The sequence below is a fragment of the Medicago sativa genome, chromosome 7 (genome assembly GCF_051527215.1).
Source record: "Medicago sativa cultivar Bolivia chromosome 7, Bolivia_mono, whole genome shotgun sequence".
NCBI lineage: Eukaryota > Viridiplantae > Streptophyta > Magnoliopsida > Fabales > Fabaceae > Medicago > Medicago sativa.
In genome coordinates this window covers 27,761,222-27,786,176 of record NC_140755.1, presented here as the reverse complement: position 1 = coordinate 27,786,176, position 24,955 = coordinate 27,761,222, and the positions used below count along the sequence as shown (strand labels likewise).

At 36.7% G+C, this 24,955-nt stretch overlaps 3 protein-coding genes and 1 long non-coding RNA gene across 4 annotated transcripts; 3 read left to right on the top strand and 1 right to left on the bottom strand.

Moving 5' to 3' along the window:
- The first annotated feature begins 3,674 nt into the window (after positions 1–3,674).
- On the top strand, positions 3,675–6,556 carry LOC146905319 (uncharacterized). Its single transcript, XR_015019801.1, has 2 exons — positions 3,675–4,067; positions 6,185–6,556. It is a non-coding gene; the product is annotated as an uncharacterized LOC146905319 (long non-coding RNA).
- Positions 6,557–6,725: 169 nt separating this feature from the next.
- LOC146905318 (uncharacterized) lies at positions 6,726–9,524 on the top strand. The gene is made up of 7 exons (XM_085728512.1): positions 6,726–7,163; positions 7,306–7,430; positions 7,545–7,735; positions 7,904–8,073; positions 8,332–8,478; positions 8,587–9,020; positions 9,512–9,524. Exons 1-7 carry the CDS (start codon positions 6,726–6,728, stop codon positions 9,522–9,524), a joined length of 1,518 nt encoding a protein of 505 aa, XP_085584638.1.
- Positions 9,525–10,362: 838 nt separating this feature from the next.
- On the top strand, positions 10,363–14,165 carry LOC146905317 (uncharacterized). The gene is made up of 2 exons (XM_085727684.1): positions 10,363–11,690; positions 13,794–14,165. The coding sequence occupies exon 1, from the start codon at positions 10,462–10,464 to the stop codon at positions 11,182–11,184; it is 723 nt and encodes a 240-aa protein (XP_085583810.1). The 5' UTR covers positions 10,363–10,461; the 3' UTR covers positions 11,185–11,690; positions 13,794–14,165.
- A 7,986-nt stretch (positions 14,166–22,151) lies between these two features.
- Positions 22,152–24,476, bottom strand: LOC146905316 (protein LAZY 1-like). The gene is made up of 4 exons (XM_085728511.1): positions 24,471–24,476; positions 24,326–24,392; positions 22,894–23,618; positions 22,152–22,559 (listed from the first exon to the last, which is right to left on the bottom strand). Exons 1-4 carry the CDS (start codon positions 24,474–24,476, stop codon positions 22,224–22,226), a joined length of 1,134 nt encoding a protein of 377 aa, XP_085584637.1. The 3' UTR covers positions 22,152–22,223.
- Between the last annotated feature and the right edge of the window lie 479 nt (positions 24,477–24,955).

The window sequence follows — 24,955 nt, the reverse complement described above, 5'->3', positions numbered from 1 at the left end:
GAGACAAACAAACATAACATTAATGACATTAGGGGCGCGTGAAAGTACTTTTCAAAGCTATTAAATCATCATTGCCCTTTTAAGTTATACACCAATACAGATAAGCCACGTCAGAATTTCTCAGAGTAACTGCCAAGTTAGTGGGCCAGGAGTTACCAAATAAAGTAACTCACAACGTTTCACTATCTCAACTATTCAGGAGCATAAAATCCAGCTTCTAAACTTCAGATTCTGACGTCATCATCAGAAGCATGTTTTCCTCAAAACCTCAATAAAGAGCTTCTGATGGACCACATCTTCTGAACTAACTTCAGAACCTAAAATCCTATTCAGGAGCAAGCAAGCATTTAATCAGACACAAAGTGCATGTTCAAATTTTTCTTTATAAAATCAAATCTTTCAACAGTTAAAGGCTTAGTAAATATATCAGCCCATTGATTCTCAGTATCAATGAATTGTGTATCTAAAATTCCTTTTTGAACATAATCTCTGATAAAATGGTGTTTGATTTCAATATGCTTAGCTCTTTAATGCAAAATTGGATTTTTAGACAAACAAATAGAAGCAGTATTATCACAATAAATGGGAATACTGTTAGCAATTATCTGATAGTCTTCCAACTGATGTTTCATCCAAAGTAGTTGTGTACAACAACTTGCAGCTGAAATGTATTATGCTTCTGTTGTAGACATAGCAATAGTTGTTTGTCTTTTGCTAGCCCAGGATATAAGATTATCACCCAGAAATTGACAATTGCCACTGGTTAACTTTCTTTCAATCCTATCACCAGCATAATCAGCATCACAGAATCCAATTAGCTTATAAGCTAAGGATTTCCTATAAAGGAGTCCAAGATTAGTTGTTCCTTTCAAATACCTGAAGATTCTCTTGACCGCAATCATATGAGATTCTCTAGGATCTGATTGGAACCTTGCACAGAAACATACACTGAATAAAATATCTGGCCTAGATGTAGTGAGGTATAACAAAGAACCAATCATACCTCTGTACAACTTCTGATCTACTTTAGCTCCTTCATCTTCTTTGCTTAAGGTGCACGTAGGATGCATTGGAGTGTTCATCACTTTACAATCTTCAAGCTTGAACTTCTTCAGAAGCTCCTTTGTATACTTTGATTGATGAACATAGACTCCATCTTTGCATTGATTGATTTGAATGCCAAGGAAGAACTTCAGCTCTCCCATCATGCTCATTTCAAATTCATCCTGCATTAACTTAGAAAATTCCTTGCAAAGAGATGCATTAGTAGAACCAAATATTATATCATCAACATATATTTGCACAACAAGAATATCTTTCCCAAGGGTCCTTCCAAAGAGTGTTGTGTCAACCTGACCTCTTTTAAAATCATTTCTGATTAAGAAATTACTTAGTTTATCATACCAAGCTCTGGGAGCTTGTTTCAAGCCATATAGTGATTTCTTTAGTTTAAAAACATGATCAGGATATTTAATATCCTCAAAACCAGGAGGTTGCTTGACATACACTTCTTCTTCTATGACACCATTAAGAAATGCACTCTTGACATCCATTTGATATAATATTATGCCATGATTAACTGCATAGGAAAGAAGTAACCTGATTGCTTCCAATCTTGCAACTGGAGCAAATGTTTCAGTATAGTCAATCCCTTCTTGTTGACAGTAACCTTGTGCAACAAGCCTTGCTTTGTTTCTTGTTACTTCTCCTTGCTCATTCAACTTGTTTTTGAATACCCATTTTGTTCCAATAATGTTCTTGTGCTGAGGTTTGGGTACCAGATCCCACACATCATTTCTTTGAAATTGATTCAACTCTTCTTGCATAGCTATGATCCATCCATCATCTGAAAGTGCTTCATCAACTGTTGTAGGTTCAATCATTGATATCAGTCCAAACATAGACTCTCCTTGTCTAAAATATGATCTTGTTCTTCTTGGACTGTTTTTGTTCCCAATGATTAACTCCTCAGGATATGAAGACTTGTGCTTGAATGTGTTTCTGGGAGGATCTCCCTGATGTGAGTCGTCTTGTGCTTCATCAGAAGCAGTTTCATCTTGTGCTTCTGATGTGGGTTCAGCTTCTGGACTTTCTTCAGATTCAGCTATTTGATCAGGTTCTGGAGTATCTTCAGGAACCTGTATCTCTGCAAAACTTTCATCTTGCTTTGAAGTTTTATCTTCAAGCTCTTTGTCATCAAACTTAACGTGCATAGATTCTTCAACACAAAGTGCTTCTGAATTATACACTCTGTATGCCTTTGACCTTTCAGAGTAACCTAAAAAGATTCCTCTTTGAGCCTTGGCATCAAATTTCTTTAGGTAGAGCTTGTTATTCAGAATGTAACATGTACATCCAAATTGATGAAAGTAAGAGATATTGGGTTTCCTTCCTTTAAAGAGTTCATATGCCGTTTTCTCCAAAATAGGTCTGATATAGATCCTGTTCTGGACATAACATGCTGTATTCACTGCTTCTGCCCAAAAATGTTTTGGTAAATTGTTTTCATGGATCATTGTTCTGGCCATTTCTTGTAAAGTTCTATTCTTTCTTTCTACAACCCCATTTTGTTGTGGAGTTCTAGGAGAAGAGAATTCATGGGCAATTCCATGTTTTTCACAAAAAGCTTCAAATGGCTCATTTTCAAATTCTCCACCATGATCACTTCTAATTTTCAAAATCTTTGATTCTTTTTCAGATTGAATTTGTGTGCAGAAACTACTGAATACATCACAAGCAACATCTTTACTCTTTAGGAATTTTACCCAAGTCCATCTGCTGTAATCATCAACAATGACTAGTCCCTATTTTCTTCCATATAAGGATGCAGTACTTACAGGTCCAAATAAATCAATATGGAGTAATTCTAAGGGTCTGGAGGTTGAAACAATGTCTTTGGTTTTAAAAGATGATTTCACAATTTTCCCTCTCTGGCATGCACCACAGAGTGCATTTGAATGATAGTCAATGTCTGCTAGTTAGCATGTCCCAACCTTCTGAGCCATATCCAATTCTTATCATTCACTGACAGATGGCAAATCACCTTCTGGTCAGCCAGTTCAGAAAAATTGATTTTGTAGACATTATCAACTCTTTTTCCCTTGAACACAATGGATTCGTCTTCCTTGTTGATTACAGTACAGTTGGTTTTCTCAAAAAGCACATCATAACCATTATCACAAAATTGACTAATGCTCAAAAGGTTATGTTCAAGACCATCTACCAACCATACATTAATAATTGAGGTAGAGGAATTACCAATAGTTCCTGTACCTATGATCTTGCCAGACTGGTTGCCTCCAAATTTCACATTTCCTCCCTCTTTCATTGTTAGGCTGAGAAACATGGACTTCTCTCCTGTCATGTGTCTTGAGCAACAGCTGTCTCGGTACCATGATCTTTGCTTTGGCACTGCTCTTAGACATACCTGCATCATTGACATTTTTAGATTTAGGTACCCATTGTCCTATGGGTCCTGGAAGGTTAGTACTTGAAGCTTTATGTAACAGCCCGATTTTCGTCAGATTTATTTTATTTGTTTTTATGTGTGTTTGTGTGTGATTACTTGTACTTGTGTGTATTTTATTCGGGATTATTAGATTCTGGCTTAAGAAGGGTATTTTAGTCATTTTAGACTTAGGGGTATTTTGGTCATTTGGTGAGCGGGGGTAAATTAGTTTTTTTTTAAGAAGGTTATTTTCTTTTGTGAGAATAGTTATTTTTACTAAGATAGAAATAAGTAATAAATTAGAGATATTAATTATCCGGTGTTTTAACGGTTTAAGTAAGTGTAGTAACTTTTTGAGAATTTAGTGACATGAGTTTTAGAGGCCCATTAAGCTCTAACCTAATATAGCCCAACATGTGGTGTATATAAGGATATCCCTTAAGAGAAAAATTAGGTCATTTCTCATTATTCCAAATTGTCACAAACATAGAGAGAGGTAGAGAGAGAAAGTGGGAGCAAGAGAAGAGCTTAGAGGAAAGAAGACCAAGAGCTTAGGAGAGGTGAAATTCAAGAGCTAAGGGGAGAGTGAAGTCATAGCTAGTGTTGGTAAAGCTTTGAGGTAAGGGGGTTAGATACTTATTCTCATAATCACTTTTCTTAGCTTATGATTAATTGTTGAATTGATGAATTGATGATTTTGTTTGGTAAAATTCGTGCTACTAATTAGTGGGTAACTATGTGTATACTAATTTTTGTGGAATTGGTGAATTAACATGTTCATATCCATGCTCTTGGTTCATAATAAGTTGTTTTTGTGATTTTAGCTTAAAATGTTGAAAATCATAATTTTAACTAACCAATTTTGTGCTGTCATGAGCTGAAGTGGTGCGTGTTTATTGAAGTTACAATACACTACTACTGATGTGCCTTCTGTGTTGGATAATTGTTTGCTTTGTTTGCTAGCTATAGGACTCATTCTCATCCTTTACTTGGTAGTTGATTTCTATGTATAGAAAAGTATTTCTTTTAGTAAAATAAAACAAGGTGTGGTTACTAATTAATTACACATGGGTATGGCGTGTTGATTTCTTGGAAAGAAGGAGCAAGCTGTTCCATTTAGTGTAAGTGCCATCACAAATTATTTTGTTTATTTTTCTTCTTGAATTTGGAGACTATGAGACTGAGTCAGAGTAGAAATTTTATCTAAACTGTGCATGCCAAATTAAGTTATGGCTTCGGCTAAACCATAATTCTTTTCCTTTAGTCTTTAGTGAATCCAAAGGGTGATCTTAATTTTATAACTGTGCTTCTATGTTGTGCTTTCGTGTTGGCTGTGAACCCACTGAGTTTAAAATATGAGCTGTTCCAATTTTGTGTTAATGTATGCTTTTGGCTTATGGCTTTCTAGTATAAAATTAACTTTTGGGTCATGCTTATATGGTTGCCATTAATTCTATACGTGTATTATATGTGGTACAAACCAATTGCAAGCTCTGTGAGTGCTGCTACAACACTGTTATTTTACTAGAAATTTGGTGTGGCACATTGATGCTATTTTTCTTTTTGGCATACCTTTCGTTTTTTTTTTTTAATTGTCCTTGCTGCCATGTTAATTTTTTTAAAGTAGGTGCAATAGGTTTCAAGAAAGATATACAACTATGATCAAATAAATTAAGTCCCTAATAGTGTTTTTATTTTATTTTTGATCATAGAGTGTTTAAGGGCTAGAGGTTGTATATATACTTTCATGTTTCTGAATGTTTCAAATTAAATGTCGTGACCTTTTGTCTTTGAATGGAACTCCATGGTTTAAAAAGAGATACCATTATTAAGATTAATAATTGATATTGATCTATATGATTAGTTTTGGAATGCAAACCATTTGTTGATGTGAGAATGTCAAAATAGACGAATTATGCTAAACTTGAGTTTTATGATTCAATAACTTGTAAATGACCTTTTATCCATGATGATATGATAGAATAAGAATGAATCAATGTTGTTTGGGGGGTTTAATGTGATGAATATCATGATGTTGTTAGATGTCCGTTATATGTGAAATGTGAATTTGGAACCTTGTTGCTTCTTTGAGATGAATGTTATTGATGATGATTTTGGTGTTGGTGATTTGTAATGAAAGGTGAAATCTTACATGCAATTTGGTGATGATACTGATGGTGTTTGCATGTATGAAAGGTGTCGGTGTTCATGTTGGTGAACTATTGTATGAACGTATGCATTGTGGTGTCATATATTCATGCATTCATAAGTGTTTAGAGGCGATGTTTAGAGGCGATGTTTATGATACAATTTCGTATCAAGAGGCGATGTTTTGAGGTGACGACCTTGACGATGATTCGGTACCACATTCATATAAAGTCGTGTCTAGGCGCATTACATATATTCATTAAGGTTTAAATGTGCTATGTTTGATATGTGCTTGGTGAACCTTGGTGAAATATGTACATTGAAGAAATTTTGGTGATTGCATACTTAGTGAAATTTGGTGATATATGAAGGTGTGAAAGTACACTTGTTATGATATAGCACATTTGTATGATTAATGTTGAATAAATGACGATGAATCCTTGTGAATAATATGATTTGATTTCATTGATCATCTGAAATTAGTTATGTTGTTTATTTTCATTTAATTGCGCTTAATTTGATTTGAATGTTGTCTAACCCCCAGTGGTCGTTTTGTTGACCGCCTGCCTTATTCTTATGAATGGGTAGACGGTGTTCAGGATTAGTTGCTTAGCTGGCTTGGTGAGTTGCTTGAGGATAGCGGAAGCTTCCTCCTTTATCTGCTTTGGAGTTTAGTAGTGTCGGGCTCTGATTAGGATATCGAGTCTTACTTTTGTCGTTGGTTTATGTTGAGATTTTTATATGACTGTTGAGATATTTCTTATGTGTTGAGCCTTGTTATGGCCTTTGAGATGGTTACTAGATGTACCTGAGGATGATTGTATGTCTCTGAGATTTTTATGCTGATTGTTGAAATTTTCCGCTGCGTAGTTTTTTTTAAACTGAATATTTGTATGTCTTGAAACAAATGACGACGTGACGTCTAAACCTTTTGGATATTTATTATTTAAAATCGCATGATTATTACTTTCGGGGTTTAGGGCGTTACAAGTTGGTATCAGAGCCATGTCGGTCTTGTCCGGACCAGAATTGGGTGATTATTTCTGTTTGTATGCGAATGGTATAGGAATATCTTCGATAATTGTTCTGTTGTTCTTATATGTTGGTTGTGGTTTGTGTGTAGTGAGAGATGGCTGGTGGTAGAGATGATGTGGCTATTGCAGCGGCCTTGGCTGCATTAGCTCAGGTGTTGGCTCAAACCAACCAGCAAGTTGCGAATGGTCATCAGGATCATGGAGAAGCGGAGGAGCGGAGGCTCGATCGTTTCTTGCGAAACAAGCCGCCAACATTCAAGGGAAGGTTTGACCCGGAGGGAGCTCAGACATGGGTGCAAGGCATGGAGAGGATCTTCCGTGCTATGGTGACCAGTGAAGACCAGAAGGTCAGGTTGGCTACACACATGCTTGCTGAGGAGGCTGAGTACTGGTGGACGAATGCTAAGGGGAGACTTGAGGCTAGTGGAGAGAATGTGACTTGGGGTAGGTTCAAGACTGAGTTTTTGAGGAAGTACTTTCCTAAGGATTTGAGGACCAGGAAGGAAGTGGAATTCTTGAACTTGAAGCAGGAGGTCAGTGGCAGAGTATGCTGCAAAATTTGAAGAGCTTTCGAGGTTTTGCCCGTATATCAATGTCGAGGATGCGATGGTTTCTAAGTGTGTGAAGTTTGAAAGTGGACTCAGGCCGGATATCTATTAGTACATGTGTATTCAGGAGATTAGAGATTTTGACACTTTGGTGCACAAGTTTCGTATGTTTGATGATGCCGGAAAGGTCAAGGTGAACCATTACAAAGCATTGCATGATAAGAAAGGAAAGGGTCATGGATTTGGGAAGCCGTACAACAAGGACAAAGGGAAGAAGAAAGAGGTGGGTGGAGGCTCTAAGCCAAATGTTGCTGAGGTGAGGTGCTACAAGTGTGGAACTTTGGGTCATTTTGCTAATGATTGTAGGAGGGGTGATAGTTGCTTCAAGTGTGGGAAAGCTGGTCACAAGTCGTTTGAGTGCAAGCAGGATATTACTTGTTACAACTGTGGAGATGCAGGTCATATCAGTACTAAGTGTACCAAGCCGAAGAAGGCGGCGGGTAAGGTGTTTGCTTTGAATACGGAGGAAGTGGAGCAACCGGATAATCTAATCCGAGGTATGTGTTTTATCAATAGTACTCCTTTGATTGCAATTATTGATACTGGTGCTACTCATTCTTTTATTGCGGCTAGTTGTGTTGAGCGTTTGGGTTTGGTTGTGACTCCGTTGTCCCGAGGGATGGTTATCGACACCCCGGCTAGTGGTTCGGTAACTACTTCCTTAGTGTGTGCTAAATGTTCTGTTAATTTTGGTGATGTTAATTTTGAGTTGGATCTTGTGTGCCTTCCGTTGAAGCACATGGATGTGATTTTCGGTATGGACTGGATGTTGTCTTTTGGTGTGAACATCAACTGTTTAACCAAGAGTATAACATTCTCTAAGCCAGTAGCTGAGGTAGGTGGGAAGTTCTTAACCGCGGAGCAAGTGAAGAAGTCTTTGGACGATGAAGCTAGTGTGTTTATGATGTTTGCTTCATTGAAGGAAAGTGGCGAGAAACGAGTTAGCGATTTTCCAGTAGTGCAAGAGTTTCCAAAAGTTTTTCCAGATGACATTACCGAATTACCGCCGGAGAGAGAAGTGGAGTTTGCAATTGATTTGGTACCAGGAACGAGTCCTATTTCGATTGCACCGTATCGGATGTCTGCATCAAAGTTGGGCGAGTTGAAGAAGCAGTTGGAAGATTTACTTGATAAGCAGTTTATTAGGCCGAGTGTTTCGCCGTGGGGTGCTCCAGTGTTGTTAGTTAAGAAGAAGGATGACAGCATGAGGTTATGTGTGGATTATCGACAGTTGAACAAGGTGACAATTAAGAATCGGTATCCACTCCCGAGGATCGACGATCTGATGGACCAGTTGGTTGGTGCGGAAGTGTTCAGTAAGATTGATTTGAGATCAGGATATCATCAGATAAGAGTGAAGGCAGAAGATATATCTAAAACTGCGTTCCGAACGAGATATGGTCACTATGAGTATTCTGTGATGCCATTTGGTGTGACTAATGCACCGGGTGTCTTTATGGAATATATGAATAGGATCTTCCATCCTTATTTGGACAAATTTGTGGTGGTGTTTATAGACGATATTTTGGTGTATTCGAAGTCAGAAGAGGAGCATGCTGAGCATCTAAGGATAGTGTTAAGTGTCTTGAAGGAGAAGAAGTTGTTTGCTAAGTTATCGAAATGTGAATTTTGGCTGCGGGAAGTGAGTTTTCTTGGTCATGTGATTTCGAAGGGTGGTATAGCGGTGGATCCGTCGAAGGTTGATGCAGTGATGCAGTGGGAGACTCCGAAGTCTGTTTTTGAGATTAGAAGCTTTCTTGGATTGGCAGGTTACTATCGGAGGTTTATTGAAGGATTCTCTAAGTTGGCGTTGCCATTGACGCAGTTGACTCGGAAAGGACAAACGTATGTTTGGGATGCTAAGTGCGAGAAGAGTTTCCAAGAGTTGAAGAAGAGGTTGACTTCAGCGCCAGTGTTGATTTTGCCGAATCTGAAGGAATCGTTTGTCGTGTATTGTGATGCTTCTAAGATGGGTCTTGGTGGTGTGTTGATGCAGAATCGTCAGGTTGTGGCTTATGCGTCAAGGCAGTTGAAAGTGCATGAGAAAAATTATCCGACTCATGATTTGGAATTGGCGGCAGTTGTGTTTGTGTTGAAGATTTGGAGGCACTATTTGTATGGTTCTAAGTTTGAATTGTTCAGTGACCACAAGAGTTTGAAGTACTTGTTTGATCAGAAAGAGTTGAACATGAGGCAGAGAAGATGGTTGGAATATCTTAAGGATTTCGATTTCCAGTTGAGTTATCATCCTGGGAAGGCGAATGTTGTGGCAGATGCCTTGAGTAGGAAGTCTTTACATATGTCTTCTTTGATGGTTAAAGAGTTGGAGTTAATTGAACAGTTTCGAGATTTGAGTTTGGTTAGTGAGTTGACGCCGGATGGTGTGAGATTGGGAATGTTGAAGCTGACGAGTAATATTTTGGAAGAGATCAAGAATGGCCAAAAGGAAGATTTGGAACTTGTGGATCGAGTGGTGTTGATTAATCAAGGTAAAGGTGGGGACTTTAGGTTGAATGAGAATGGTGTGTTGATGTTTCGTGACCGAGTTTGTGTGCCAAACATACTTGAGCTTAAGAAACAGATTTTGGAAGAAGGTCACAGGAGTAGTCTGAGTATTCATCCAGGAGCGACGAAGATGTATCAGGATCTGAAGAAGTTGTTTTGGTGGCCTGGAATGAAGAAGGAAATTGCAGAGTTTGTTTATGCTTGTTTGATTTGTCAGAAGTCGAAGATTGAACATCAGAAGCCGTCGGGTTTGATGCAACCGTTGTTTGTGCCAGAATGGAAATGGGATAGTATCTCTATGGACTTTGTCGGAGCGTTGCCGAAGACTGTGAAGGGTTTTGATTCGATTTGGGTGATTGTTGATCGTTTGACGAAGTCGGCACATTTCGTTCCTATCAAGACCAGTATGTCCGTGGCGAAGTTGGCTGAGATCTACATTGAGCAGATTGTCAGGTTGCATGGTATTCCTTCAAGCATCGTGTCAGATAGAGATCTGAGGTTTACTTCTAAGTTTTAGGAGAGTTTGCAAACAGCTTTGGGAACCAAGTTGAGGTTGAGTTCTGCTTATCATCCCCAGACTGATGGGCAGACGGAGAGGACGATTCAGAGTTTGGAGGATTTGTTGAGAGCTTGTGTTTTAGAGCAAGGTGTCAGTTGGGTTGAATGTTTACCGTTGATTGAGTTTACTTACAACAACAGCTTTCACTCTAGTATCGGGATGGCACCGTTTGAGGCTTTGTATGGACGGAGGTGTAGGACGCCGTTGTGTTGGTATGAGTCAGGAGAAAGTGTTTTGTTAGGACCGGAAGTGGTGCAAGAGACTACGGAGAAGGTGAAGATGATCCAAGAGAAGATGAAAGCGTCTCAGAGTAGGCAGAAGAGTTATCATGACAAGAGGAGAAAGGATATTGAGTTTCAGGTTGGTGATCATGTGTTTTTAAGAGTGAATCCTGTAACCGGTGTTGGACGTGCTTTGAAGTGTCGGAAGTTGACACCTCGTTTTGTTGGACCGTTTGAGATTATAAAGAAGATTGGAGTTGTAGCGTATCGGATTGCGTTACCGCCGTCGTTGTCGAATCTTCATGATGTGTTTCATGTGTCTCAGTTGAGGAAGTATGTGTACGATGCGTCTCATGTGATTCAAGTGGATGATTTGGAAGTAAAAGAGAATTTGACTGTTGAGACTTGGCCAGTTAGAATTGAAGTTCGGGAAGTGAAGCGCTTAAGAGGAAAAGAGATTATTTTGGTGAAGGTGATTTGGGTTGGACCAACTGGTGAGAGTGCTACCTGGGAATCGGAGAGTAGGATGAAGGTTTCGTATCCGGAGTTGTTTCCTTCAGGTAATTTTCGAGGGCGAAAATTCTTTTTAGAGGGGGAGAGTTGTAACAGCCCGATTTTCGTCAGATTTATTTTATTTGTTTTTATGTGTGTTTGTGTGTGATTACTTGTACTTGTGTGTATTTTATTCGGGATTATTAGATTCTGGCTTAAGAAGGGTATTTTAGTCATTTTAGACTTAGGGGTATTTTGGTCATTTGGTGAGCGGGGGTAAATTAGTTTTTTTTTAAGAAGGTTATTTTCTTTTGTGAGAATAGTTATTTTTACTAAGATAGAAATAAGTAATAAATTAGAGATATTAATTATCCGGTGTTTTAACGGTTTAAGTAAGTGTAGTAACTTTTTGAGAATTTAGTGACATGAGTTTTAGAGGCCCATTAAGCTCTAACCTAATATAGCCCAACATGTGGTGTATATAAGGATATCCCTTAAGAGAAAAATTAGGTCATTTCTCATTATTCCAAATTGTCACAAACATAGAGAGAGGTAGAGAGAGAAAGTGGGAGCAAGAGAAGAGCTTAGAGGAAAGAAGACCAAGAGCTTAGGAGAGGTGAAATTCAAGAGCTAAGGGGAGAGTGAAGTCATAGCTAGTGTTGGTAAAGCTTTGAGGTAAGGGGGTTAGATACTTATTCTCATAATCACTTTTCTTAGCTTATGATTAATTGTTGAATTGATGAATTGATGATTTTGTTTGGTAAAATTCGTGCTACTAATTAGTGGGTAACTATGTGTATACTAATTTTTGTGGAATTGGTGAATTAACATGTTCATATCCATGCTCTTGGTTCATAATAAGTTGTTTTTGTGATTTTAGCTTAAAATGTTGAAAATCATAATTTTAACTAACCAATTTTGTGCTGTCATGAGCTGAAGTGGTGCGTGTTTATTGAAGTTACAATACACTACTACTGATGTGCCTTCTGTGTTGGATAATTGTTTGCTTTGTTTGCTAGCTATAGGACTCATTCTCATCCTTTACTTGGTAGTTGATTTCTATGTATAGAAAAGTATTTCTTTTAGTAAAATAAAACAAGGTGTGGTTACTAATTAATTACACATGGGTATGGCGTGTTGATTTCTTGGAAAGAAGGAGCAAGCTGTTCCATTTAGTGTAAGTGCCATCACAAATTATTTTGTTTATTTTTCTTCTTGAATTTGGAGACTATGAGACTGAGTCAGAGTGGAAATTTTATCTAAACTGTGCATGCCAAATTAAGTTATGGCTTCGGCTAAACCATAATTCTTTTCCTTTAGTCTTTAGTGAATCCAAAGGGTGATCTTAATTTTATAACTGTGCTTCTATGTTGTGCTTTCGTGTTGGCTGTGAACCCACTGAGTTTAAAATATGAGCTGTTCCAATTTTGTGTTAATGTATGCTTTTGGCTTATGGCTTTCTAGTATAAAATTAACTTTTGGGTCATGCTTATATGGTTGCCATTAATTCTATACGTGTATTATATGTGGTACAAACCAATTGCAAGCTCTGTGAGTGCTGCTACAACACTGTTATTTTACTAGAAATTTGGTGTGGCACATTGATGCTATTTTTCTTTTTGGCATACCTTTCGTTTTTTTTTTTAATTGTCCTTGCTGCCATGTTAATTTTTTTAAAGTAGGTGCAATAGGTTTCAAGAAAGATATACAACTATGATCAAATAAATTAAGTCCCTAATAGTGTTTTTATTTTATTTTTGATCATAGAGTGTTTAAGGGCTAGAGGTTGTATATATACTTTCATGTTTCTGAATGTTTCAAATTAAATGTCGTGACCTTTTGTCTTTGAATGGAACTCCATGGTTTAAAAAGAGATACCATTATTAAGATTAATAATTGATATTGATCTATATGATTAGTTTTGGAATGCAAACCATTTGTTGATGTGAGAATGTCAAAATAGACGAATTATGCTAAACTTGAGTTTTATGATTCAATAACTTGTAAATGACCTTTTATCCATGATGATATGATAGAATAAGAATGAATCAATGTTGTTTGGGGGGTTTAATGTGATGAATATCATGATGTTGTTAGATGTCCGTTATATGTGAAATGTGAATTTGGAACCTTGTTGCTTCTTTGAGATGAATGTTATTGATGATGATTTTGGTGTTGGTGATTTGTAATGAAAGGTGAAATCTTACATGCAATTTGGTGATGATACTGATGGTGTTTGCATGTATGAAAGGTGTCGGTGTTCATGTTGGTGAACTATTGTATGAACGTATGCATTGTGGTGTCATATATTCATGCATTCATAAGTGTTTAGAGGCGATGTTTATGATACAATTTCGTATCAAGAGGCGATGTTTTGAGGTGACGACCTTGACGATGATTCGGTACCACATGCATATAAAGTCGTGTCTAGGCGCATTACATATATTCATTAAGGTTTAAATGTGCTATGTTTGATATGTGCTTGGTGAACCTTGGTGAAATATGTACATTGAAGAAATTTTGGTGATTGCATACTTAGTGAAATTTGGTGATATATGAAGGTGTGAAAGTACACTTGTTATGATATAGCACATTTGTATGATTAATGTTGAATAAATGACGATGAATCCTTGTGAATAATATGATTTGATTTCATTGATCATCTGAAATTAGTTATGTTGTTTATTTTCATTTAATTGCGCTTAATTTGATTTGAATGTTGTCTAACCCCCAGTGGTCGTTTTGTTGACCGCCTGCCTTATTCTTATGAATGGGTAGACGGTGTGCAGGATTAGTTGCTTAGTTGGCTTGGTGAGTTGCTTGAGGATAGCGGAAGCTTCCTCCTTTATCTGCTTTGGAGTTTAGTAGTGTCGGGCTCTGATTAGGATATCGAGTCTTACTTTTGTCGTTGGTTTATGTTGAGATTTTTATATGACTGTTGAGATATTTCTTATGTGTTGAGCCTTGTTATGGCCTTTGAGATGGTTACTAGATGTACCTGAGGATGATTGTATGTCTCTGAGATTTTTATGCTGATTGTTGAAATTTTCCGCTGCGTAGTTTTTTTTAAACTGAATATTTGTATGTCTTGAAACAAATGACGACGTGACGTCTAAACCTTTTGGATATTTATTATTTAAAATCGCATGATTATTACTTTCGGGGTTTAGGGCGTTACACTTTACTCTTCACTTCATGTACCTTGTGCTATGAGTTGGGTTGCTTCTGATTAACCATCACCTTAGGTTTTGGTACTTCAGAAGCAGTAACTGTCTTCTTCTGAAACTTAGACTTCAGAACCTCAGATTTTGGTTTCACCAGACTCTAAGGAACAGGTTCTGATCTTTTCAGGATCCTGATCTTTGAAGTCTTGGAATCAGATTTGATCATAGCCTTTGGCTTGAAGTTCTTTGGCTTTGAGATAATCTTAGCCTTAGAGCTAGAAGCTTCAGGTTCTGATTGAACAACAGTTTCCAACTCAGCACCTTCAGGTACAAAAACTGTTTTCAGACCTTCCTTGATGTATTCACAACATGCTTTGAGACAGATTTCATTAGGTTTCCCTCCTGAAAAACCAATCCTTTTTTCATTGTTTCTGTAAATGCTATAAATCATAGAAGCCACTCTGCTTCTGTCAATGTTAGATATGATAAAATCTTCAAGAGCAATTTCATGGTTGCTTAAAGGTTTTTCATTACACTTTTCTTGTTGCTTCTGACATAAGAACCTGAGCTGATCTTCATAAGTTTTACACATGAAGTCAAAGCCCCTAAGTCCTTGTTCAGAAGCTTTCAGATCCAATAGAGTTGATTTTTGCTGTTTTACCAAATCAGCATATTTTTCTTTTAAATCCTTCAACTCATTGGTTCTTACTTCAAAATGTGTAAGAAGTTCTTTAAGTGACTCAACAAGTTCATCTATGGGAATCTTAGAATATACCTCATTTTCATCTTCTGAATCTGAATTTGATCCTGCTTCTGAAGTTGTTGTAGCTACTAACCCAACAGCTACCTTTGCGTCTTCATCAGCTTCCTCTTTGTCAGATCCAGATTCACTTCCTAAATCATCCCAGGTTGCCATTAACCTCTGCTTAATCTGCTTCTTGAATTTGCTTGGTTTGAATGTTGACTTCTTTGACTTGTCCTTCGACTTTTCCTTCTGAAGATCAGGGCAATCAGCAATGAAATGTCCACGCTTCTTACAGTTGAAGCATCCCTTCTGATCTTCTTTCCTTGAGCTTCTGGAGTTACTCCTTCTGGTCAGAAACTTCCTATTCTTCTTAGCCAGATACTGAAGTCTATTGGAGAGCATAGCCATCTCAGCAGCATCTGGTTCAGAATCTGAACATGATGGTTCTTCTTCGTCAGATTCAACCACTTTGAGAGCTTTTGATGACTTGCCTTTGGATGGAAGAGCTATTGATTTACTCTTCTTAGTAGACTCATGTTCATTAAGACTTAACTCATGAACTATGAGAGAACTAACAAGATCTTCGACACTTAAAGTGTTTAAATCTTTAGCTTCCTCAATGGCAGTCACCTTTGGTCTCCATCTAGCAGGCAAGCTTCTGAGTATCTTGCTCACATGATCAGAAGCAACATAACTCTTTTTCATAATTTGTAGTCCAGAGACTAAGGTTTGAAACCTTGAGTACATCTCCTTAATAGTTTCATCATCCTTCATCTTGAATAACTCATACTGATGTACAAGCATAAGAGCCTTTGCTTCTCTGACCTTCTTGCTGCCTTCATAGTTAGCACAAAGAGAAGCAAACATTGCTTTAACATTAGACTTGTCACTCATCTTCATGTACTCTGCTTTAGGAATAGCAGTGACAAGTGCTCCTCTGATGATGTGATGCTTCTTGTAGATTTTCTTCTGCAGGAGTATGTTTCTTTATATCAACAGCAGCTCCTTCTTCATCAAGAACCAAGTCATTACCAACACCTTCTTCTAGTATGTCCCAAAGTTCTTCGTCTAAACTCATGACATAACTATAAAAGTTGGTTTTCCACCAAGAGAATTCTTCAGGGTCACCGTTGAATTTAGGAATCTTTCCTATACTGGATTTCTTGTTGTCAACATTGTAATCGTATGGAACACTTTTGTTGTTGTTGCCAGATCCATTACCAGAAACAGATTCGTCAGACATGTTTTTCTCAGATCTTGGACTGTTACATTGTTAGGTGTTATCAGCAGAACCAAGGCTCTAGATACCAAATGAAGGTGAGAAAAACACAAGAAGGGGGGTTGAATTGTGTTTTGAAAAATTCTTCGTTTCTCCTAAAAACTGAACACACTGATCAGAAGTTAAGTGAAATAGCTTATGAAGTGATAAACAGAATCTGAACGCAGCGGAATAAAACAGAGAGAGAGAGAAGAAGAAAGACACAAAGCAATTATACTGGTTCCTTCCACAATCCGGAAGTAGTCCAGTCCCCCTTGTACTTCCAAGGATATTTCACTAGAATGTAATATCTGATTACAATTGCTCAAGCACACAGCAAGCTAAGAGACTTCCTTTGCTCAAGCACACTTCGCAAGAGTCTTACTATGCTCAAGAACACAATCAAGAGACTTCTATGCTCAAGCACAACTGCAAGAGACTTCTAACCAAACAAGATTACAAAGAATAATGTTTGAGATTGAACACTTGATATACAATCAGAGGTGCTCACAAAACAAATCAGATACAGACTCAATAACTTAAGAATTTCTAAGATAAGAACTTGAAAACAGAAATTCTAAGTAACTTTGAATGCAAAACAATTTCAGCAGAGTTTTGACGCTTGTAAATTGTAGTTGAGTCGTATGCCAAACTCTAAGTCTTAACTCCTTTATATAGAGGTGTGAAAGAGACGTTGTGAAATTGCCAGCACATCAAAAGAGTCGTTGTTGAAGCTTGATCTTTCACCAATGATCTTTTGCCTGATTTGGTTGTTGTCCTATGAAGAACCAATTTGAAATCCATTCCTAATCCAAAGGAACATCTTTGCAGGAGAAACCGTATTCTGGAGCTGTTTTCTTGTCTTGTAGCGTGGACACAAAACATAGTAGTGGAGAAGGTGGTTGTACAGTTCGTACAGAGTACAATGTCAACGCTTTCGTTCATATTGCAAGCAAATGCCTTCAAACACCTTTGAAATGACCGTTGCAAGAATCCACTAGTCTTCTGCTATCCTTTGATGAATTTCGATCCTTGAAACAACTCTTGAATCCTTGAATTTCGTAAATCCAGTTGATCTTCAGCTTCTGGTGAAGTGGCTTCTGATGAGGCAGCTTCTGATAATGTTGCTTCTGATGATGACGTGGCGCTTCAGGACCTCTAGTCTTCAGAAGCACTAGTCTTCAGGAGCACTTGACTTCAGGAGCGCTTTTCTCTCTTCATGAGCATCTTGACTTCAGGAGCGCTTTATGTCTTCAGGAGCATATTGCCTTCAGGAGCGTCTAAGCTTCAATTTTGTTGATTTCTTTTGCTCTTTATTTGCTCATTCAGTACCAATAAATGATGTAAAAATTTAACTATGGTCCTGTACACTTGAACAAATATTAGCTAGTCCAATTTACAATTTTTAATACCTTGTTATCATCAAAACTCATTAAGGTTCATTGTTAAACACATTTTGTTCCAACAATCTCCCCCTTTTTGATGATGACAAACAATAGTATTTAAAAATTGATTAATTGTTGTTAATCTAATTAACAAGTTGACTTTGGGGTTCTGAGGTTTGTAAGCTCAGAGTCTGAGGTTTGTAAGCTCTAACTCCCCCTGAGTCTGATAGTCTTTAAGGTGAGGTTTGTAAGCTCCCCTTAAGTTCTATCCAGGTTAATTAAATTTATTTTAGCGCAATAATAATATCAGAGCTTAAATAAAATGTAAAGAAGTAGATTATACATAAGAAGAATGGTTCAATTAATTTTTATTTGAAATTTGATATTCCCCCTTTTTGGTTAAAAGATAGAAGATTCTCAAAATTTTCAAATATTATTAATGGGGCTCAGAGCCTTTAAATACTATCACATATACTCCCCCTTGTGTCATTAATCAAAAAGAAATAAACAAAAAGAAGAGATGAGAAAAACATAAGATAAAAGTTCAGAGCAATATATAAACATATAAACCATCTAAAAATAATCAGAGCATAAAAACTAATCAAAAATATCAGAGCAAAAACTAAGTATACACAAGATATAAACAAATAGTAGTACTCAAAAGCGACAAGAGTTTATAAGCACAAAACAGAGTTCAGAAGCATAAGATAATCAGAAGCGAAAACTAAGACAGAAGCAGAAATAAAGCAAAATATTTCAGAAGCATAAAGACATAAAAACAAGCTATATGTGTGCAACTAAAGGTTTGGCTTGTTTTGTTTCTCTAAAATCTTCCTCAAAATCTCTTGTGTTTCTGCATATTTCTGATTCATTTCTGACTTGTATTGCTCTTCCCTGATTCTTGCTTGTTCCATATCAGCTTCGAACTTGATTATCTTCAGTTTCTGCTCTTGTAGCTCTCTTTCCAATTCTCTATTCCTTTCCTCTAACACCTTGTTCTTCTGAACTAGAGCCAGATCAGGTGCAGCTTTTGCTCTTTATTTGCTCATTCAGTACCAATAAATGATGTAAAAATTTAACTATGGTCCTATACACTTGAACAAATATTAGCTAGTCCAATTTACAATTTTTAATACCTTGTTATCATCAAAACTCATTAAGGTTCATTGTTAAACACATTTTGTTCCAACAGAATCCACTCTGTGTGAAAGCAGAGAAATAAATCTAGATATTTGTTTGAGTTGTCTGACATGCCTCCTATAAATGTTGTATAAGTGTCAGATACTAGTCCAAGGAGTGTCTAAGTGAGGAAAAAAACAACTTATTTAGGACATTTGTCTGACACGTGTCGTATGAGTGTGATAGGAGGGTCGGACACTGACGTGTGTCGGACACTGCGACATGCCTAATCCAAGAGGTGTGCGTGCTTCATAGATAATATGAGCCTATATGGATGCTGAAAATAAACCTCTTTTACAAGTGGAAAAAGCACTACTCAATAAAGTCATATATTAAGTAGAGGACCTGCCTCTGGGTCCATTTCTGTTGTCACTAGCTCTTGTTGCCTTTGGGTTGCTTAGTGTTTAGGTGCTTAGAGTGTGGTTGGTCTTTAAGCTGAACCTGTTTCCTTTGCTGACATGATTCTGGTTTACTCACCGCCCATCCTATTGAATGTCGTACTGATTTGTACTCTGGATTCTGGTGGGCCGATTAATTTTGCTTCGAGATCGGGAGTTAGTGTCCAGCTGCAAGTGGTCGGCTGGTTATGGTGTCTTCTTTGGTGGAATGGAGATGAGGGGGTACCTTGCTGAGTCTGGTGGGCCGATCGATTTTGATTCGAGATCGGGAGTCAATTCGTTGATTCATGATTGTTTTGGTCTATTATAGTGTTTTTTCTTCGATGGACCAAAAGTAGAGAGGTGGTGGAAGCCGAATGAGTGTTTGATTTACAGTTTTTTTTTTTGGAGTGAGTAGCGACGATGGGTGCTCATGGATTTTGTTTTTAGTGGTTTTTCGCACAGAGTTTGTTTTAGGTGGTGAAATTGGTTTTGGTGGTTGTGGGGTTCATGAGTGTTGAAGTTAGGTCTCATGTAGGTGATGTGTGTACTGGTGTCTTCATAGGTGTTTATTTTGGGTGTTCCGCCTATATACGGCGCGTTTGTAGTCTCTGATTTACCGTTTTCTGTTCGTCTTGAGCAGAGATCGAGTTTTTAATAAAATTTGTTGTTTCAAAAAAAAAAAAAATAGAGGACCTGCCGAAAATTCTGCAATAAAGAATCAGAGCAGATGCAAACCCTATCATATGTGACATACGCCACCAAATAACTCTTATTTTCACTCAAAATTGCCAAGTATCGGTGTCATGCTATTCTCCTTTTTCTTTACTTTTTTTAGTAAGTACATTATTGACTCATATGTCAAGGATAGGCTTCAATATGTTTATGATACAACTTAGAAAACTTGCTTTCAACATTTTATGTGGGAAATTGAAGTTCTTTGAAGAGAATCCAAACAGATATGTTGATTATTCTTTAATTCATTACGATTGATTTATTTTTATTATTTTTTGTTTTTTCCTTTCTTAAGATTTTCTCTAGTGTGTATAAGTTTGCACAACCTCTTGTGAAATACAATTTCATCAATTTAAACTGTTCACCTTGGTTTAGAGCAAAGTTTCAAATCCTATTTCACTGTCATTGAGTTTAGCTACCATCAAGGCTTACCCTATTTTATAATTTAGTTTTTTGATGGGTGTCCAAGGGACACTATCATCTGGTACAAAAGCATTGACCAAAGCTATCCCCAACGCCGGAGGCATTGGAACACTAAATCTAAATTGTAAAATGACAAGTTTGCAAGCGACAAACTGTGTAAATAGGGTTCCGGAATCCACCAGAAATTGAGAAAATTCTTAAATTTTATTGAATGAAAAAATGTCACTCTGACTAGAACTTAAGTGTTTAAATACTAAGGAACCTTAATGGGTCGAAAATCCAAAACAGAAAATAAAACAAAAATTATTAAAATTGGGCTGAAATAATAAAATCTAATTTTCGGCTTTCATGAAACTCGTATGGTTTAAAAAGCCCGTACTTCATGCAAAAGCCATGAGTTCCACGTGTGGGCCGATTCCCTTTCCGAAAAAGTATATTAATAGTCATTTTGACACCATATGTCAAACCTGCACGGTTCCCGTCGAGTTTTTCTTACACGCAACTTCGTCTTCAATTCATGCCGGCAGTCTTCATACGTCAAGCACACACCCCAAAATTGGAAGCGGAAGCCACCGATCTAACACCGTGTAAATCTCCACCTCTAGAAACAATCCCATGTGCCAGCACTACCGCGACTGTATTCTGATGCATGTGAGCCACATGCTTCTGTACAAGAATTTGTTCCTGTTTGATGGCTAACCAAATGTTAGTTTCGCCATTTTCACAACTTTGATGAATGTCTACGCTTGTGATGACAAACTCTTTGAAACAAACACATAAAATAAAGAATTTGATGGAAAAGAGTAGAAATGGGACGCCACACTCTTTGATCTACAAGTTTCTTCCACTGTCTGATTAAGGAAAGGTTGAGAATAAAATTGTAGTATAAAAATGTTATTCGATGATATATCTGAATAGATCTATCTCTTTTTGGTTGGTATCAACTTGCAAGTGGAAGTTCAGGTCGTTTCTTACTGTTTTGTTGTGGCTGAGTTATTGGTATCTGAATAGATTCTTCTCTCAAATAGTAGAATTTGGAATTAGCTACTTCATTATTTGATTGTGTCTCGTTGGTTGGTTAAAAATCAATGGTCGTAAGTTCGTTGTTTTTAAGAACAGTGGCTTATGTTGAAGACAATTTGCACTATTTGTTTATGAGCATATCAATCCATTTTGGAATTTTACATCGATATTGTTTCGTACTTTTCGAAACTTATTGGCATATATATGGAGCTATGAATTGAGGTTTACATTTGGAAGATTTTGGAAGCACCCTATTACTTTGTTTCTTTTGCGTAATTTATTCAGTCAAGATAATACTCATAATATATTTATGAAAAGTTATCATTAAGGACAAATATGAATTTTTTAGGATGCTTCTCTCTATTGGTATGATGATTTGTCTCTTTGATTGATTCTTCTTCGAGCTCCTCTTTGTTGGTATTTTGGTTCCTCTCTTTCATTTTCTTCATCTGTTTGGTTGTTATTACTCTCTTTTATTATTCTTCTCTCTATTGGTTCTTATGTTTGATTTGGTTTTGTTTGATTATTAGTTTTAGTTGCTTCTATTGTTTCATCGATTCTCTTCATATTGATTCTTCTACTCGATTGCTTGTCTATATTAGTTATTCTAAAAGGTTGGTCGTCTCCCTATATATATATATATATATATATATATATATATATATATATATATATATATATATATATATATATATATATATATATTCGAAGAAGCCAAACTTGTCCAATTGAATTGGTATCGAAGAGAATCGAATCTGAAACATTGAGAGGAGGACACTCCGAAGTCCCAAGTCAATACCATCAAATCAACCCGACTGGGTTCCATAGAGATATGTTATATTGCCAATACTAAAGAATATGTTATTCTAAAATACTCTACACTATATTTACAAATATAAACAATGCTGATCGAGTATATTTATAAAATTTGTGTTCTTGAACAATTAGTTTTTAGAGATATATAGTACTTACACTCTGGATCTGTTTTGATCCAGTGCTCATTGTTCCCAGGCGAACCACTGCTTAGGCCATCTTGCGGTAGACTCCAGTTGCTCTCGCAATATTTAGACCAGTTCTTTGACTTGCTATCTAAATGAAATCTTCTGCCAGTAGTCGGATATGTGATGTCTCCGTTCTCATATTCATCGAAGCAGTCACGAGGAGTATTTTTAATCTTACCTTTGTGGGATTTAGTAAAATTATTTGCATTTTTGGTGTCTTTAGGAAAGACTTTTCTTTGAAACATACGTAGAATCTGCACACCCAGGTGAATAAACCAAACAACGTATTATGATTTTTTTCATGCGTGTTCAAGATAGCATATTGAGTCCTAAAACTTTCAAGGATAATTTTGTAAAATAAAGCAAGTTGATTGTTACAAACTAAAATTTAACAAACCAACCTACTTAATTCTTGTGAGTTAATCAAGTAAGCATATGCAATAGAATCCTCTGGTCTTATTTATAAGAGAAAGTTGGGTAAACAAAAGTTGATGTATCTGGACTGAATTTTTAACCAGATACATCAACTTTTGTTGACCCAAATTTCTCTTATAAATAGAACTGGAGTATCTAGTAATAGGGACCAACCTTACACAATTTTTTATTGGTTGAAGTAGCATGATCAGCAGTATTCCCATAGGTGTTACAGCTTTTTGAAGAACTATGGGCCATTTTCAACATTTTTTTCATAATATGCATGGCAGACCTACGACCTTGCTTTACTTGTGTCTCTCTTACTCCTGTCTCTATACAGTCTTCATTTGTTGTATTTTTCCTTTGAAATAGCTCAGAAACTGATGCCCTCTCTATCCTGACTTCTGTTTTCTCTCGTATCTCGAATGATGACCCCAATAAATATTCTTGCAGTGGACAAATAGCCTTGTTTCCAAAATCTTCAGTTTTAGGTCCATCTGTTTGCTTTCCGCTAAGTGTGACGTTGCTATGGCAGCTGCTTCTTCCTGATGATTCGTAGAAACATTCTTCTTCAGCCTCAACGAATTTCTCAAGCTCGTAACTTATGAGCTTCACTTGAGTCTCTGTCACGTCTGCATCTTTTATAGGTATGTTTCCTACTGGAGAGGCAAAAGTTGGTGTTGCTGGCTCTGAACCAAGTGTTCCAATTGTCAGAAAGCCTTGAAATATCTCAGAGACTATTGCAGATGTTTCTTCTTCTCTGCACCAAGATGTTCGACTTTCCTGCTTGAAGAAATTGGATTCATTAATTGAACTGAAACTTGGTTTTGTTTGAGAGTATTGGCTGTCAAGTGTTACTTGCACTGTAAGACAAGCACAAGGATTTCCTGAAATTGGAGTTTCAAATGAAATTAATAAATTTGTGAAATTAACAATTAAAGATAAATCTAAAATCTACATGACCCGGTGAAACATGTTTATTTCTTGCTTCTGAAAGAGGAATATAGAACAATAGTGGTAGGGTGGTGGCAATGAAGAGGCTACCTTATATATGCTATTTTAATCTGTATCAGTGAACTAGGGTCCTTGAGAGTTATATAAGTTCAATGTTTCAAAAATAATAGTGTTCCGAAATCCTGATCTTATCGTGACTTTATTTGCTTCTGCTCACAGATTATGGTGCATTGGTTCAGCTCAGAAAAATCAATACAATACATATTTTGTTATGTTGAATGACAGTGACCAGCCATCAATGTGACAATTAATTCTGTCGGGGCGTATTTGATGATATTCCCTCCATTCCATATATTCCTTAGTTTAAGGTTTTTGCACACAGATTAATAAATTATATAATTGATGTATATTTTTATCAAACATTCTCGTAAAATTATATCATTTTAAGTATATATAAGGCTATAATTAGAAATGATGGTCAATTCTATCTTGAGTTTCTAAAACCCTATTGCTGTTAAGCAAAAATAAAATCGTACGCGTTAGAGAACATTTGCATTGTCAACCTCCCTTTCCCGTCTCAGCCTCGTCCATGAAAGAAAATAAAGAGAATTTTGCAGGAAAAAAGATAAGAATAATAAGAACAGCTGACTACCAATTGTGAAATCTTTAAAGGGACCAAGATTGTTCTGCCGAAGTTTTCGATGCACCCATTGAAGCAACTGCAGGTAAAAAGAGTGGATCAAGCCAAAGGTTTGAAAGAATATTTTCATCATAAATTGTTAAGAGTTTAGACATACCTTCATTTTGACTCTTTCTTAATTTGATAGCCAATGTCTCCCACTTAACTGATTAGGCTGGTAGTTATAAATGAGATTGGAAAAATGTCTCCAAGATTGGTTGGTTGTGATGGATAACGTGAAAAGGCACAAAGACCTTTTCTTTGTGACACAATGAGTTGGAAGTTTGTAAATGCAAGGGTCTAAGGTAGATGTCTGTATGGAGAAAAACAATTAGATACAATAATGTGTCACAACTAGTTTCTTTTTGTCTATGTTTTTGTCTCTATGATCTTATTATTTTGAAAAGCCATTTATTGAATCTGTAATGTTACAAATTTACCTAATAATACATTAAATATTATTACTCATCATGATGACAGGCTCCCCGAAATCCTGATGACAGGTAAAGAGAATCAATTTGCAAGTCATATGTTATGCCCAGTCCTCGACACATGAAACGCTCTTTAAGCTCGTTTACAAATCGTGTGCTGTGCTATGGTCCC